The following is an 18500-nucleotide window of genomic DNA, read 5'->3' as shown; positions in this document are numbered from 1 at the left end:
TCTCTGGCCCGAACAGTTCACCTATGAAAAATTTCACCGCACACCACTGCAAGTACCCATATATTATTCTACGTGAGTACGGCCAGTGTAAGATTTTTTTAGGCACCAAGAGAAACATTTAATTTGATCTCAACTCCTCAGTTTACCTGCTGATTGTCAGTATTGGGGGGGGGGTTGAGGGAGGGAGTAAACTTGGTGTTCCAATCTCAATTTAGCTATGGACTTGACCGGGTGACCCATAATTAACCTACCTCATAAGGTAGCTTATGAGGATAAAAAGAGGATGACCCATGTATGGACCTCCCAAACACCTTGTAAAAGGTAAAAAAAAAAAAAGTAAAGGAGCCCTGAATGGCTAAGTCCAATCAAAGGTGACTATGGGGTACAGCGCTCATCTCGCTTTCAAGCAGAGGGAGCCGGCGTTTGTCCATAGACAGCTTTCTGGGTCATGTGGCCAGCAAGACTAAACTGCAACAAGACACCATGATGGAAGCCAGAGCGCACAGAAATGCCGTTTACCTTCCCGCTGCAGCAGTACCTATTTATCTGCTTGCACTGGTGTGCTTTTGAACTGCTAGGTTGGCAGGAGCTGGGACAGAACAACAGGAACTCACCCCGTTGCGGGGATTCGAGCCGCCGATCCTCTGATCAGCAAGCCCAAGGTTTAGACCACAGCCCCACCAGCATCCCTAAACACCTCGTAGGATGGATGGGATACAAATGAAAGAATCCCTATATACATAGTTAACAAAACAACAAAAAAACTTTATTTGAGCATGCATAACACTGTTTCATTTTTACCTTGCCAACATAATATTAGAGTTTGGGTTGTTGGTCCCTGGTCCCGTCGGACTCCATTTGATAGTATAAATCTCTTTGTTATGTGCCTGAAGGTCATGTACACACACATCTTGCTTCATACTCCAAATCTATAAAAATCAGAGGGGAAATAAAAACTGCACATTGAAATATTTTCTCCAGTTATAGGAGAGCTCACCAAGAAATACGCATGCATTTAAGAAACAGAACTGAAAAATGTAAATAAAGCCTAACATTTCATACAGTATTTCCAGCAACAGTTCTTTAAAATATGTTCCAAAGGCTTCAGCCAGAATTACCTTTAATGTCATATCATCTGAGCACGACGCTAGAAGCATCCCAGAAGGATCCCATTTGATAGCATTGACCTCATTCTGAAATTTAAAAATAATTAAATTGTGACAATTCTGTATCAAACTGCACTGTACCTTTTTATCCAGAAGAGGGCCATCTCGGTTTAATTTATAACAGCAACAAATAAACGATTGCATGTTAAAATTATTGGTTTGGTTCTTTCATTTGTGAAGCAACAGAAATGATATCTCATTAGCTAAATAGATTTATAGAGACTATTTTATAGCATTGAAGTGTAGTTTGCTGCCTTCTTTCAGTTTTATTTGCACGAGAGAGATCAAGTCCTCCTAGGGGGAAATGCCTGATACCAAGACAAGTCAGACAATTGGTCCATTTATCTCAGTATTATCTGTGCTGACTGACAATGGCTTTCCAGGGCTCCAGGGAAAAAAGTCTTTATCGTATCTACTTGGAGATGCCAGGGATCGAAGATGGGAACTGGCTCATGCAAAACATCTGCTTTACTACTGAACAACTCCTCCCTCAAGTAGTAACCTAAAATCATTCATTCATTCTCTCTCTCTCTCTCTCTCTCTATATATATATATACTGTATATATGTGTGTGTGTGTGTGTGTGTGTGTGTGTGTGTGTGTGTGTGATTTTCCTTCTGCCACTTGAGAAGGGAAAACTGCTCACCATTAAGAATTCATTACAACACAATCCTATGCAGGTTTACTGAAAAGTCAGTCCCATTAACCTTTATGGAGCTTACTCCCAAGTAAATGTACAGATGAGTTTGTCAGAAGGACTTTATCATCCTGCATTTGTCATCATCAAAGTCTTGTTTTCTTCCAATACTTCATTTGCATTTGTTCTTAAGAACAATAAAACACACTTAATAAAAAGAAGAAGTGGAGGATGATTCATATATATCACCCTTGAAATGTTCCAATGGTCACTGCAGTAACTGCAATAGGTTAAAAGGGCCATTTAAACTCACCGTATGGCCTTGAAAAGTTTTGACTGGGCGATCACAGCCTAGTCTGCATACATGTATGCACATGTCCGTGCTGCAGGATGCAAAAGTAGTGTTGTTCTGCCAGTCTACATCCAGAGCAGGGGCTGCAAAAGGGGAACGAGAGAGGGGGAACATGAGGACACCTTGCAAAGAAGCAAATAGACAAGGCTCCTTTCTCACTTCCATATAATGACTGGTACTTTGATTCTAGTACCCCCACGTTGTCATGAGCAGCATCCCAGGAACACCCGCATGATACTCCGCATGTGTTGGGCTGCAGTAATAAGCATGCACCAAGAGTCCCAAGATTCCCATTCCATCTCTCTCAATAATCTATTGATAAAGCTTCCTAAGGTTGGATTCACCCAGGAAAAAGTTGAAAAGAGAACCTGCTAAAATTCCAAAAGAATACACACAAGGGCTTTCAAATAACATAACAATAATTTTTACACATATTTGTCCTGATGCACAGAGCACATCGTGGGGACAAGCTGATTCACAAAAACGCAACTGGTGTGCCTACAAAAACTAAAGATGCGGCAGGACACTGATACAATAAAATATGGCGGGATCTTGAAGGCTACGATGGAGTGGTCATGAAAGCTTCAGTGAAAATTTTCAGCGACAAAAGGCAGGAATCCGAAAGTGCTCTCTCGAAGTTGTCTTTGGTTCCCACCAAAGCATAATTCCAAGATGATGTCCTGTCCTGGATTCCATCTATCAGGCAGGAACAATCAGGCAGGCTGTGGAGCAGGGTTTTTTGAAAGATGATTGCTACTGTATGAAAGTATAGCAGACCTTTTCTGAATTACTTAATGACCAACTGGTTTATTGTGATTTGTGTTTTAATTGTGAAAGCTTAAGCTGCTTTGCCTTTTGCTAAAATTAAAATGTTTAAAGAAATACACGGAGGGCTAATTAGTCTCACCTGAGTGGAAAGGAAACTGCTGTTTAGCTTCTCCTGTATGAGCATCCCAAATTATTGTTGTCTATGTTGGTGGGGGCAGATAGGGAGAAAAAGACACACATTCAGTTCCGAAGAAAAGCAGGTTTCACTATCAAACACACTGTTGATGACTGCCGAAAATTTCAGTTAGTCAAAAAACTCACAAAAAGGCATTTGTTCTAATGCAACACAGATAAGAAAATTTAACATAGATAATGATGATCTGTCCTTATTACACAGGGGAAGATTAAAATCAATCTGAGTCAAAAAAAAATATGTTTCTGTAAGGAGACCAAATATCAATTTCTTCACTTGAGCAAATCTCTCGGATCCACACCACAAATGATGCTGTATTAGGCCTCCTGTAAACTGCAGTGTTGTGTTGACAGGTGGTCCTTATAACATCCAGCATGTGTTTAGGTGGATTTTATGATGCCTCCACAACCTGAAATTGATAGCCAGTAATGGAGAGATGGTAATGTTTGCATCACAATCGAGACTGGTGCTACAGACGCTGCAACAGATCTGGTCATATGATTTAGATCAGGTCCTTGGTTTTCCTCTACATAATCGAAAAGATAAGCAAGCTTGGAAAACCTCAAGGTTTGTATAAGAACAAGATTTTCAGAAGCCCCAAGTGACTTCTAAACATATTGTGCCAAGGGAAGCTGTGATTAGGCCCCTCTTGAAAAATCAAGTTTAGATCTTACACTTTGCGACAAGTAACACCCTGTTTCCAACCATCCATTTCTGTAATGGAGTGAGTAATGGTCTCTCTACTTCAAGCAGTCCTGAAGGAAACTAATTATTTGGATCCATTCCTATGTGTTTGAGGTTGCCTCAAGTCTGCTGATACCTTCCTCTCAATGTGTAGATAATGCAATTTGAACTACACCAGAATCCACACTTTGAGAATGAATCCACTATCAGTATACCTGATATTTTCCTGTGACATATTTTAAGGCACCCGGGAAAACAGATGTGTACAAATGCACATACACACATGCATGAAAAACCTCTAACGTTGAAGAGGAGAACTAACTATGCCATACAAGCAAACATGCAGCCTGTTTCAAGGCAGGCTGCACATGTAACAGATTTACTATCCCTTAAGATAGCAATCACTCAATTTGATGAAATCTAGGCTTTCCAAAACACCTCCCCCCCCTCCCAGATGAGCAAAAATAAAATTTTGCAGAATTCCCAAGAGCTATTCTATACTTGCAAGCTATGCACCTCAACACTTACTTTATCAACTCCAGCACTTAAAATGTAATTTCCCTTTTTGTTCCACTTCAGAGCAAAGATGGGTCCTTTATGTTGACCTAAGGTGCTTGCAAGATTTCCTGCAAAGTATGAAAGACAATAGTTGGCTCCTTCAAATAGCTTGGGAGTCGAAATAATTCAGCAGCACAAAACATATAACTATTTGGAAACAGATACCATTATACATCTTACCATCTTCTGTCCATATTCTTGCAAAGCCATCATATGATCCTGTAGCCAACAGCGTCCCATCAGCCTGTAGGGATGTTAACAAAGAGAATCAAATGGTGTTTTTTGCAGGAGGCACACAATATCCTGAGTCAGCTACAACCCACTAACTCACCCTTCAAACCTTGAGTTTTCAAAAGCAAGCAAAAATAGATGCTCCACTGAGCTAGAGCAAGCATCATTTACTGCAGGGGTCCCCAAACTAAGGCCCGGGGGCCGGATGTGGCCCAATCGCCTTCTAAATCCGGCCCACAGACGGTCCAGGAATCAGCATGTTTTTACATGAATAGGATGTGTCCTTTTATTTAAAATGCATCTCTGGGTTATTTGTGGAGCCTGCCTGGCGTTTTTACATGATAAGAATGTGTGCTTTAATTTAAAATGCATCTCTGGGTTATTTGTGGGGCATAGGAATTCGTTCATATTTTTTTTCCAAAATATAGTCCGTCCCCCCACAAGGTCTGAGGGACAGTGGACCGGCCCCCTGCTGAAAAAGTTTGCTGACCCCTGATTTACTGGGTTGTACCCAAAATTAAAGCCTGGCACTCTTGGCACCTAGATGGAAACAAGGCAACTAAAGCAGCATTGCACTGTCAGAATAATTAAACCACCAAGAAACTAAATTGTGACATAATTATTTTTATGAGGTGATTTAGCTGAGCTGAGAGATTTCATTCCCTTACCCTGCCAAACATGCCAACAAATCTATATTCCTCCCTTTTCCCTAAAGAAGGCCACTGAGAAAAGAACAGAGCAGAACAGAACAGAACAGCTTCAAATGAACTTTTTAAACATATATTTACATAATTCCTCTCGGAGAGAGTAAGAATTAGAAATATGGGCTAAAGCCCTTCTGTTGGCTAGCAAGAGTGTTCTGCTGCACTGTGTATTTTGGGTCTAGGGACCGCAATAAAGCTGTGTGTGCATATTTACTGATACAAAAGTCCCAATTAATTTTGATCATTACAACCATTAATTTCATTTACTTTATCCTTTGAGCAACAACTGAAAGATTATTTCATTAAGAGTCTTCATAGCTTCTTGACTACGTAATAATAAGCACTTCCTAAAGTACTTTACAGTTCAGTGCTTTACACATAAGAAACTAACACTTACTTACTTTATGCATTCATTCATTCATTCATACATACATGAATGCATACAATCTATAGGCCACCCAATAACAGATGTTTTGGGGAGGCTTGTTTTGTCACCTGCCAAAATGTAACTGTTTCTAACTTCATGACTGGCAACTTGAGGAGGTGATAATTGCCTAACTGAGACCTCATCTGAACTGAATGAAGTGCAGAGTATCTGGGAGCATTAGATTCTTGAAGGCTAAATTGCAACTTATCACCAAGCTCAAAACCATGGAGGGACCTGGTTTGAACAGAGATATCGGATTCTTATCTCATTATACATGATTATCATTATACATGATAAGCGATCTTCAGCCATCTCAACCCTTGCTTTTTCATGCAAAACCATTTGCAGTCGTTTGCGGTCATCAACAGCTATCAGTCAGTCAATCACCCATTTCCACCACCCTTCTGAGTGATCCCCCCTCCCCATCCCCACCCCTCCCCACCCCTTCTCTACATAAGTGCCTGGAAACTTCCATTTCACTGTATCTGAAGAAGTGTGCATGCACACGAAAGCTCATACCAAAATAAAAACTTAGTTGGTCTTTAAGGTGCTACTGAAGGAATTTTTTTTATTTTACTTGAAGGCTAAAGTATTTCAAGCGGAAATGGCTGGGAAGAAAAACCCGTTTCCCCAAGTTCACATGCAAATAATGTGTTACGATGCTTATTTTAAAATATGTTTGATATCATGTCAAGTGATATATAACCCCCGCCTGTGGCATTTGTTCTGTGATAGCTATTTCACACATGCAAGCCATCACCTGAAGTTGCATTCGTCAAGTGTGAACATTCATATGTGAACTCATCTGAAGCTCCTATGTTCCGAAGGGGGGTGGGGCGGGGCGGGACTTGTAGGCTGCAGACAAAGTGGAAGCAGCAAACTAAGAACAATCCTTTGTTATAGATGGTGGTTTATCCAAAGTGAGACAAACCATGATCTCAGGTTTGGATATAATGCTAAGCCAAACCATGGTTTATGCCTGGGTAGCACAGTGGCAGCAAGGAGAGGAGCGAAGGGACTGTGATACTCGCTCCGAGAACCCACACATTTGTTCAGTGCAAGCTTGGCCATTGTTTCAAACATTTTATACTTCACCTATGATCAAATTCCCATTTAGCCGTTAAAGCTCACAAGCTGACTCACAAGCCTACCTCACACATTGGATGTGAGGATAAAATGGGGAGGGAAGGAACTGTGTTTGCCGCCTCAGGCTCTTTGGAAGAAATGAGGGTTAACAGTGTAAGTAAAGAAAGCAACTCACATGAACATGCTGCGTGCTTTCTCTCCTGCGTGCCACACGAAAGAGAATAAGCTGGTGCCTCGGTGTTTAAGACGGTGCACCAGAAAGTTCTCGTTCAACAAAGAAGCTCAGCTATGATTTGGAATGTTTCACGTGACTTGGAATGTAGGTGGAAGCAAGCAAGCAAGCAAGCATGAATGAATGAATGAATGAGTGCAAGAGTGGATCACACTACTGGCAGAATACGCAAAGGAAGGAGAAATACCCTTAATGGATCTGGAACTCATATGCCAGAGGGCATATGAGGAACCTCTCCATCCTTAAGTTGCACCATAAGCTTGAAAAGCAGAACCACAAATGACTCATGGACCTGCTTCTCAAGGCTTCCTGTTCAGTGGCCCTTGGCCAAGCCACTAACTCCTAGCTTCAGCTACTACCCCCGCCGGTAATATGGGGATAATCACATTGGTCCACCTTATGTAGTTGCTGCAGGTATCATAGATATAATACACTACATTTATTAATACTATTTTTTATTTCTACACTTTTGATCAGTCACTACCGTAATAGCACATTTTTTTTACAATCCATTGGGGGGAGTGGAAGCTTTGTCTATTTATTGGTGGAGAATAACAATTGGGATAGGCTGCTATGTATAACGATTTCCTCATATTTTTAATAGTGCAACTACAGCCATACGGCTCATTTCCCAGTCCTATTGTTTGCATTCATGTCATTCACACTTCTGCTCCTTCTTCTGGAGCTCTGGAGTTTAAGATTAGAAAACATCCTTGTCTGCCACAACCCCCGGGAGCTATAGAATGTTTTGCAGAAAATTTATTCCACAGTGCGGAATAGAGGATGGGAAGTGCAGAGCTATCTGCATTTTTATGCATGACATACAGCAAAGAGGACAGATAACAACAGGATACAAACTAGATTTTCACTGCGCTGGGAAGAGGCATACGTGATTTTGCAAGTGGGAGACCTGATTCATTTGCAGACGGCAGTAAACACTGCAAACCAAGGAAACCTTTAATCTTACAAACCTATTTGTTTTGGCTGAGTTTGTCTTAGAGGCAGCATAAATCTTTTACTCCAAATGAGGCACTGCACAACTCTTGCATTGTTTTTGCAAATTAAAAGTTCATTACACTATTTATCTTTGCCTCATAAAGGACATAACACTCTGCACATAAATAAACAAAAAGGGCTCCAACTGCCTAACCAAATAAGTGTGCTTCTAGTTCACTGAGTTAATGTTGCAGAAGTATTTAACAAACTGTTAACTGCTTGCCATGCAAAACGCAGGTAAATTGATGCTTCTTAAATGGATACTGTACATTTTTTTTCAGCTGTATACCAACCACATGATGAAGTCTATTCTCTTGTGTATTTTAATAATAAATTTGTTAGGCTTCAGTTTAAGAACAGTGAAGCAAAAGTCATTATTTAGCAAGGGACCTGAGCATGGTGCCATTGATAGAGCCTCACTTGACATCAACCAGGTTCCCTGCTGGTTCCCACCACAGTACAGCTGCCAGTCATTCACCTCACCCCACCCGACCCCCTGGAAATGTTTCACTGATGGCCAGTGGTGATGCTTTTGAACGGGAGCCAAGCTGGTGCTCAGACCTAATCTGCAGTGGCCACTTGCCAAGTTAAATTACCCAGAATGCAATATCTGACCAAACTCAACTGCAATGTTGCATTTAGGGCAGGGGTAGGCAACCTAAGGCCCGTGGGCCAGATGCGGCCCAATCGCCTTCTCAATCCAGCCCGCGGACAGTCCGGGGATCAGTGTGCTTTTACATGAGTAGAATGTGCCATTTTCTTTAAAATGCATCTCTGGGTTATTTGTATGGCCTGCCTGATGTTATTACATTAGTAGAATGTGTGCTTTTCTTTAAAATTCATCTCTGGGTTATTTGTATGGCCTGCCTGATGTTATTACATGAGTAGAATGTGTGCTTTTATTTAAAATGCATCTCTGGGTTATTTGTGGGGCATAGGAATTCGTTCACCCCCCCCAATAGTCTGGCCCACCACGTGGTCTGAGGGACGGTGGACCGGCTGAAAAAATTTGCTGACCCCTGATTTAGGGTAATCTAACATGGGGCCAAAGCAGACTAGAGTCCCAACCACTCGCCACTATAACACAGCCAGAGGCGAGGTGAAGGATGGGCAGCAGCAGCCTTGGGTTGGCTAGTAATAGGCAGATGCAGGCCTCTGACAAAAGGACAAGAAAATATTCTTGAATCTTAAGGGGTAAGTCATGGAAATGGGGAGGGCGTGGTGGGCAAATCCTATTTCTTCGATTGAAGATTTGCTAGATCAAAGTCTATCAAGTAACAAGCATAAAGTAGCAGCTTGGAAAATTAAAAACTTTTTATGAGTTGTTAAATGTTTTGTATACTTGTTTGCAAAGGGGAATTAGAGCTACTAGGCTACAAGACTGAATAAATGACAGAAGCACTGAGAAACTTTTACACTTGAGTTAGTATTCAGAGGTGATGGAAGGACTGCTTGCCCTTTCCAAAACAATCATTATACCTACCTGCTCATATATGCTTTAAACATTTCATCCCACCTTTTATTTTCTTTTAGGTATGTGGATGACTGCCACACATAATGACATGGAAAAATAAAGTGTTTCTGGCAAAAATGCTGCAATTCCAAGGGTTCTCCTTATCGCTGTCATTGAGTAGCTTAGCCCTCCTGAGAGAGATCAGCTGGTGTGCGGGGATCCCCCTTATCGTATATAATCCCCCTATGCACACTCCATCCATCATGGTGACAGATATTTTGCTAGTGTAAAATAACACCAGGTTGGAATGGAAGCACCAAAATAACTTTAAATATATAGCAATCTACATTTCACAGACACCTTCAAGAGTTTTAGCAGTCAACTTACATTCCAGTCCAACGATGTTACATCCTTATTGCTGGGAACATCATGTCCTCCTTCTCTTATGCAGTGCCTCAAGACGAGTTGAGTGGAACTACCATTATTGTTCTCATTTAGATTCCATATTCTGGCCGTAGAGTCACCAGATCTATCAAGAGGAAATGTGTTTGTCATGCACACGGAACAGGATATAAACGTATATTTGTTAACACACACAGGAAATGTTGTTGTTGTTTTTGAAAAACCCAACAAACGAATAGACTGCTTTTCTTTAACAACAAAAAAAAAAAAATCGCAAGGCACGTTCAACAGCAACATGATGAAATACTATAGAAACTGAGAACGATTGAGTAATAACAACTCCACCACCTCACAACTTCCAATTTCTAACCATAACACCGTAAAACAAAACTGCAGTAGTTATTGTATTTGGAAACTTGACAGAACAAGGCTAACAAAAATGTACTACGAAGAGCAATCCACTCTCTTGGAAGTTATTTCACTAGATGTTGGATTTTATTAGATGCTGGGGCCATAGCTAGTAGCTATGTTTTAAAAGGGGGCTCAGGTAGCAGGCGAAGAAGAAGAAGAAGAAGAAGAAGAAGAAGAAGAAGAAGAAGAAGAAGAAGAAGAAGAAGAAGAAGAAGAAGAGGAGTAGTAGTAGTTTGGATTTGATATCGCGCTTTATCACTACCCTAAGGAGTCTCAAAGCGGCTAACATTCTCCTTTCCCTTCCTCCCCCACAACAAAACACTCTGTGAACTGAGTGGGGCTGAGAGACTTCAGAGAAGTGTGACTAGCCCAAGGTCACCCAGCAGCTGCATGTTCCCCAGATTATGAGTCTACCACTCTTAACACCACTACACCACACTGTCTCTCTGCCAGAGGAAAAGGCTTTCTGCCTGAGAACCCTAGAGAGCCCCTGACAATCACAGTAGACAGTATGGCGCAAGATGGAGGAAGCAGTCTGACCCAATACAGGGCAGCCTCCTAAGTTCCTATAGTTGGTTTGAGAGAACACATTAGCCACAATGTGTTAAGACTATGTATGTCATAACAATGACATACAGAGAGGGCACATGAGATCCGCATTACTGATGCTCCAAATCAGCACTGAGTAGAGATGAACGTAACTTAAACACAGTGAGAGCTGTTCTAACCCTTTAACTTACCCCGATGCTAGCAGATCACTGACAGGATTCCAGGCACAGATGAACACCTCTGATTCGTGTCCCCGGAGGACTGTTGCTTTGTTAGAAGGAATTTCAACATCCCCATCAATTTCCATTGGCTTTGAATGATTATCTGCACGACAAAATACACACACAGAGGTAAGGCAGTGATTACGTACTGTTAATTATTCCTTTCAGTTTTGTTCTGTTTTGCTTTTTCAAATTTGCAGTATGTTGCCCTTAGCTGTAATTATTTACAGAGAAGACTGGACAAAACCATTTAATTCCAATAACATAAAACTTATTTGATTGCTTTATGCTGGCTGCATAAACATACACTTTCCTTACCAAGATCAGAAGGAAATGCAACTCTCTGCATTTAAGAACAGGCTTTTTATACAAGTCATATTTCACACTATGATCTGGGTGAACTGCTGATAAGATGACATTAATTATAACAACAACGAAAACCGCACACAGTGATTAGTTTCTGCTCCCTTCTGTACATTGCAAACTGTGCAATTAATGACAAGAGATCCTATAGGGAAAAGTAACACATAGTTATACTGCCAAATACTATTTACACATGGATAATTCCCAAATAAATTAATCTTTAATCCTGGGAATGTAACATCCAAATGGGGGATTGGGGAAGATAGGGAAATAGCTGACTCAGAAACAGTAAGGAGAAACAGCTGAGACTTAGGGGAAATTCAGTTACACCACTTCCCCAAGCCCATCTACTGAACTTAACATCGATCAAGGATTTGAACACAGACAAGCCTGTGGCTGCCTTATATTGCCTAGCTGTGCACTACTATGCATATTTTTAGTACAGTGATGTTGAGATTAAAAGTCTGATTCTCTTCATGTTTCCTATAGTAGACCAGTTCACACTGAATCTAGGCCACTTTGCTCATCCCCACCCACACAAAACATGATCCCTGATGTAGTGTTATATCCAAACTGGGCGTCATAGTTAATTTAACTCACACAAACCACAAACGTCAAGCAGGTCAAGAAAAAGCCAGTGCTGCAAAACATGGTTTGTTTGGAGCAAAGCGAAGCACGGTCCCCATTTCAGACATGTTTCTCCCACCCGCTAGCAGGGAGGAGAAAACGTTCATGTGATTTACCAGGACATGTGAATGAGGTCCCTGACTAAATGCAGGAGTTGAAGTTTCCTAACTTAATTTTAGAGTGCTGGTGCCTTTTCTATGTTGTGGAAACGGGGCATATCCTTATAGACTCAGATATGCAGTTAGTGGTGGCAAGCCTTGGGGATCTTGGTCTCAATAGAAAGAAAGCAGCTAATATGTTGCGATGTATCATGATCGTGAAAACTTGCAACAGAATGGCTGCAGAATAACTATTCTCCGTGTCTTCATACAATTTTTGAGCATCGTGAACTCAAAGGAGTCTTCGTGTTCAGAGCTGTGTGCTTTTAAATAAATCAACATTCTTCCCCAAGGTAACCCGAATTCCATGCCAAGAATGTATCAGTTTTGTGTTCTCCATAAAATCATGCAACTTAAATACAAGTACACACATTTGCATAATTTATTCTTCTAGTCAGAGGCAAAAAAGTAAGGAGCTGTGCTAGGTGATATAAGCTCTGTCTTGAAAGCCTACGGAGTCCCCTTCCCAGGGCTTCAAAAATCCAGAAGGTATTGGACAAATATTTTCTACAGCCACTACAGGAACCTGGTCCCAAGTTGTTCAGGACTTTTATATGTTAACAACCAGACCTTGCACATGGTGCAGCAGCCCATCAGCATCCAGTGCGGTTCCCTTAGTAAAGATGCAATAGGTGTTCCCCTCAAAAACCTGGCAGCAGCATTCTGAACCAGCTTCAGCTTCCAGACCAATCCCAAGGGAAGCTCTACATAAAAAATAACCACTGCACTTCTTGAGGAGATGATTTCGGAGCCCAGACCCAAACCAATGGTTGTGCTGCAGTTGCACAAAATCCGGCACTCGCGAGCCACACCCACAGGAAGCGTACTTATTGCATGTGCCCCATTCTCCTCTCCATTCACAGTGGCTTCTCCATTCTTTGGTGTGTTCTGCTGCGGGACAGCAGCTGTTGTTGCTGTAGAAGCTGTGGTGGCCGTGGTGGCCGGCGCTGTGGCTGGTGCCGTGCTAGCTTGCTGTTGAGCTAATTTCTCCCGCAAAGCCTGCTGCCGAGTCTGTACCACGTCAGGCATTACTGCGTCTATCAACGATAGCGACTCTATAGGCCTGCCGTCAAACACTGTGCCATCCTGAGGGAGGGGGAGGGAAATGAAAAGAAAACGAATTAGGAGGCTGAGAGGACAGGCGACACCCAAGAGAATGCCAAGCAGAATATGCTTACGGAGCCATCTGTAACAATCTTCTGTAAGAGAAGCCTCTTGGCGAGTTTCTAATCACTACACTCTGGACTGCTGAGCGCACAGTGACGGAACAACGCTGGATTGAGTATTCTTGTTGAGATACAACTGGCGCCCACTAGCTGTGCTTTCCAGAAACAGTTGCAGTAATTTTTGTTCCGACAGGCTTTCCCAGCTGTATAAATGGGTCTGTACCACAAGTATCCATTTGTTAGGGTTTTAGTTTTGCCTTGAATGTATCTGTTGTTTTCGTGTTTATAAATGACTTTAATTGTTTTTATGTGTAAGTAGCCTTGAGGCAGTAGTTTTGAAGATTAATAAAAATAAATAATAATAATAATAATAATAATAATAATAATAATAATAATAATAATAATAATATGGCGTCCCCAGGCAGAGCTGGGAGAGATGCTCAGGAGCTGCTATTGGTCACTGTAGACAACACTGAACTACACAGACCAATGGTCTGACTCAGAATAAGGCAGCTTTCTAGGTTCCTAGAAGAGCATTGGCTCTGAAGAGGCATTCTGGGATCAAAGAATCATAGAGTTGGAAGGAACTCTGAGGATCATTCTAGTCCAACCCCCTGCAATGCAAAAATACACAGCTGTCCCTTAAGAGGATCTTAGCCGCAGCATTAAGAGTTATCAGTCCCATGCTCTAACCAACTGAACTATCCAGGCTCAAATCCACCCCATTTCATCTTCACTTCTGCGATAATTAACAAGAATGCAAAAACCAAAGGCCCATCCAGTCTAGCCTTCTCTTTCACAAGAGAGGCCAACTAGGTGCCTATGAGAAGCCCATAAGTAGAAGCTGAGTGCAACAGGACTCTCCCTACTAGTGATTCCCAACAACTGGTATTCAGAGGCACACTGCCTCACACACAGTCATCATGGCTAGTGAGAACTACATCTATAATAACAAAATTCATTTGTCAGTTCCTCTTGACATGTTTGTTCAGGATGAAGTCTAATTTGAAAATTTTGGAACTACAGAGTATAGGGAAGAAATCTGATGGGAAGACAGCATCTTTCCATGCCTCTCTGCTTTACACACATGCTTCTTCTTTTTTAAGATAACATAATTTAAAACAGCAAGAGAATTCAAAGGAAGAGCCCTTCTCAATGATTTAATGTAAACATCTTTACAAAGAAAATCCAGATGCACAAAGCTATCGTTGTTTCTCCCTATTAGCAAATGATGCCAATGAATGCCTTCTTTCTTGGTTGGTGGCACGGCCACTGGGAGGTCTACGGAGGGCTAGCTGTTCAGGAAGACACCAGGATCCTCCCTTGTATCTTTAGCTCTTGCTCTCTCCTATTCTTAGAGACACATAAGGCAATTGTATCCAATTGCTCAGTAAGGCCGAAATCTTTCCCAACCCTCTGGCACTGTAAATATACTTAATTGCTGGCTTTTCTTTATTGATTCCTTGCACAATTGCCACCTGGTTATCCCTTCAGCACAAAACTGGGTAAGAGTCAACAGAGACAGGCAAGAGCTAGGTTCTTCAATATCTAACGTACTCCTATGCACCCTCAAGTGGTGTGTGTCTCCACATAAGACAACACAGCTACTCACCTCATTGATGCTGATCTCTGCTTCCACATACTGCAGGCCTTTCTGAAGTATGGAGATGAGGGCAGCAGGTGGCACTAGTGTCCCATTGATGTTGGATTGGCTAATATGACTCTCTATTCCAAATGTGAAGGCTGAATGGGAGAAACCTGAAAACAGGAAGGGAAGCCATGATAGAAAAACCTAAACACTCCTTAATGTGACACACACACCCTAAAAACAGCGCTGCCCAAAACCTTTGCCAGCCTAACCATTTAGGAGGATCCATTTACCAGATTACGTTGGGTGGTTACAAAGAACTACAACGGCCTCCTCCTTCCTAGCGTTCATTTGCAAACATGCTTTGCGGAGAATGCAGACTTCGCAGAGAAATAATTTGTGTGAAGCTGAAAGATGTTCTTTTAAAAAACAAACAAAACAAAAACACACACCATTTTTATGCTTAAACTCTTTTTACGGTGCACAGGTTGTATTTACCTACAATCCAATGCTCACAACAAGGGAAACATTCTCTCATGCAGAACAAGACAAAGGCACCTTTTCAACCTTCTGCCCACAGTTCTCTTTACCAGCTCAATCCAACACGCACAGTGTAACTGTTCTAACAGGAAATGAGAACCAACCAGTCATCCCCAAGAGGTAGACTCTCTAACTCAGGGGTCAGCAAACGTTTTCAGCAGGGGGCTGGCCCACTGTCCCTCAGACCTTGTGGGGGGCTGGACTATATTTCGAAAAAAGAAAAGAACGAATTCCTATGCCCCACAAATATCCCAGAGATGCATTTTAAATAAAAGGACACATTCTACTCATGTAAAAACACACCGATTCCCGGACCGTCCGCGGGCCGGATTTAGAAGGCAATTGGGCCGGATCCGGCCCCTAGTTTGCCTACTCATGCTCTAACTGCATGTTTATTTGCAGGCAACAACAAACTGGAACTGTACCACGTTGGCCCAGTGCAGACGTACTGCTGCTGATCCATTAGCTGCAACACCATTCGTGCAATTAACAATGGCATGATTTATTTATTTTTAACGCAAATTGCAGGTGTGGGACCTCAAATCGGATTAGGGCTTTGACATGGGGTGGTTTCCTTTTAAACCCCCCCCCACTGTTGCCCCAATCTGAGTCAGAGCCCCTGTGTCTGCCATTTGCATTGGGGGTGGGAGTGGGGTCTCTCTTTTGCTCTAACAGCTGTTTCCCCACCCCACAAATACCTATAGAACAGGGTGGTCAACTCCCAAGAGACTGCAATCTACTCACAGTTAAAAAGAGGCAGTGATCTACCCCATTTGGGGGGGGTTCAGGTCAAAGTTGTTGAGCTTTGAGGGGAGCCAGTGATCTACCAGTGATCTACCACAGACGTCCAGTGATCTACCGGTAGATCACGATCTACCTGTTGGACATGCCTGCTATAGAAGATGTGGGAGCCCTGATAATGACCATGGTGGGGAGGCAAAGAGTCCCCCCCCCAAAAAAACTGCTCCCCACCAGGTTCCCAGCTCTGATCAGTCCCCGCACTAGCAATTTAGGTTTAAAAAGCTATTCACATGAGGGAAGTGTGGTTCATGTGCAGTCATGAAGTAGCACAATATTTCTGTATGTCTGGTCTAATGAGAAGGCAGAGCTGTGCTGCTAATCTAGACGCCATCAAGATGCTGGAGGAAATATGGATACAATATAAAGTAATGGAGGAAGTGGACAGTGAGAAATAGCTCATCAGAGGTCCCTGATTTTCAGCCCTTCTGTTCCATAAAGGACATCTTTCTCACAGAGCTGAAACCAGCTCATCTACAGCTGTACATACATATAATCAAAGGAGAGGCGAACCGGATTCCGGAAGGGAGTTGAAAACAAACTATATTCTTAAGAGGCATGAGCTATATCACAAATGCTGGTCAAAGCTGACCTGATGAATAATCTGGTAGCAACTGGGAGTTTTGGCACGCAAGCATTCACAGAGGCCTTGTAAGTGGGTACAGATATTTTCACCGCCATTCAATTGCTGTTGACATCTGCTCTGCATATTTGGTTGCTGAGAAGGCGATTAACCACCCACAATGGTGACAAACTGCATGCTCTTCAGTCTTCAGCTGGTGGACTATTCACTGTCAGACTGGACAATGCTGAGACTTCAAGCTGTGGCACAAAACCTTGCTCTTCATCTGAAGGAAGACCAGGCGGAACCCTCAGAAGCAAAACTGATTGCTGTGTGAAGTGTTCAGGGTTCCAGCCAACCAGCCATGCTCTCTTCCAGAATATTCCGTACCATTTTCTCCCTCCCTTGGTTTTCTATGCCGCCTCTTCAGGTTCCTCAGTCATCATTAGGCTGTTTGGGCTTCCCACCTCCCCAACTTACTGTTACCTAAAGGTATTTACAGTTTTTCAAACTTTGCAATTCTCCCAAGTCTGCCAAGTTCTCTCTTATAGTATGTGGGTGGTTTTGGCTTACATAAGGAACTACACTCAGACAATGAGCTCACTGTTAGTATATAGGATGCTTTGGGGGGAGGGAGGATTCTATTGCACCCAATGCAGTTTTACATGTACAACTCTACTCTGGAACTCTGAATTTAGAAATTAAAAATGTTCAGAATGGAAAAGACAGAAAGGAACAGAATAACCATGGTGAAGTTCAGTCTTTGATGGCCTCCTGCCATCTAGATGTTTTGGCTGATAGGAGTTGTGCTGGGGGCGAGGGGGAGCCCTCGAGGACACCAGGCTTATTTGCAAACACTTGCTAACTAATGACAGCTACTGCTGCAGATGCAACTGTAGAAAGAAGGAAACATGCAAAAGGTGATGAACCATGATGAAGGACTGACCTTGATTATGAATACCAACTAACCAACATTACACCTCAATGAATTCTTCTACACACCATTTGCTGCCAACAGGAGGCAACTTCACAGCAATTTCTACAGCAATTAATATTTGTGTAACCATGAGCACAACCTGAGTGGATAAAGAGCTAGGTATGCTTTGTTGTGATTTTTACAGTAACAGCAGTGATGTTTAGAGAGCTGCTGTGATTACAGAAAAACAGCGGCAAAAATATACCAAATTAAAAACTTCAAAGCTAAGGAACACTTCAGGACTGGAAACACAGAAAACTCATCAGTATGTGCTACAGAGATGGCTTCATAAGAGACAATACTGAAAGCTTAAATATAAATAAAGTGCCTAAGCAATTTTGTTTTTAAAAGGCAACATCAAGGGCTGCCTCTTGCAAACTATTTTGAAGCTGGGCTAACTTTCTGCAAGTTACTTTTGTTGCTGAAATTACTGGAGCACAATTATTAGAAGCTCCGGCTTCTAAGACAAACAAGCATTAGGAGAGTGAGGGATGAATCCTGAAGCAGTGTGTGTGGATGTAGAATTAATCATGTGTTCCTGGAATGGGTGACTGGCCTGCTTCTGAAAGTTTTGAAGTGATATGCATTGAGTTCTACAGGTGTGATTCCCTCACAATGGATTGATGGGTCGTGCTTGTATTTTGCAGTCCAGC

The 18500-nt window shown here is 42.1% G+C and overlaps 1 protein-coding gene across 4 annotated transcripts in view; it reads right to left on the bottom strand.

Moving 5' to 3' along the window:
- Positions 1–18500, bottom strand: part of TBL1X (transducin beta like 1 X-linked) — a 132165-nt gene that overhangs the window by 5975 nt on the left and 107690 nt on the right. For all 4 annotated transcript variants that reach the window (XM_035115968.3, XM_060273485.2, XM_088667709.1 and 1 more), the window contains 10 exons: positions 14996–15141; positions 13045–13303; positions 11040–11172; positions 9874–10015; positions 4538–4601; positions 4328–4425; positions 3062–3122; positions 2116–2237; positions 1119–1193; positions 802–929 (listed from right to left, as the gene is read on the bottom strand). In XM_035115968.3, the coding sequence (XP_034971859.1) occupies positions 802–929; positions 1119–1193; positions 2116–2237; positions 3062–3122; positions 4328–4425; positions 4538–4601; positions 9874–10015; positions 11040–11172; positions 13045–13303; positions 14996–15141 (1228 nt within the window). The remainder of the gene's footprint in view (positions 1–801; positions 930–1118; positions 1194–2115; positions 2238–3061; positions 3123–4327; positions 4426–4537; positions 4602–9873; positions 10016–11039; positions 11173–13044; positions 13304–14995; positions 15142–18500) is intronic.

Source organism: Zootoca vivipara, chromosome 4 (assembly GCF_965207765.1).
Source record: "Zootoca vivipara chromosome 4, rZooViv2.hap1.1, whole genome shotgun sequence".
In the NCBI taxonomy this organism is placed as follows: Eukaryota; Metazoa; Chordata; class Lepidosauria; order Squamata; family Lacertidae; genus Zootoca; species Zootoca vivipara.
The sequence above is the reverse complement of the archived record's forward strand: the minus strand, read 5'-3'. Positions and strand labels throughout refer to the sequence as shown.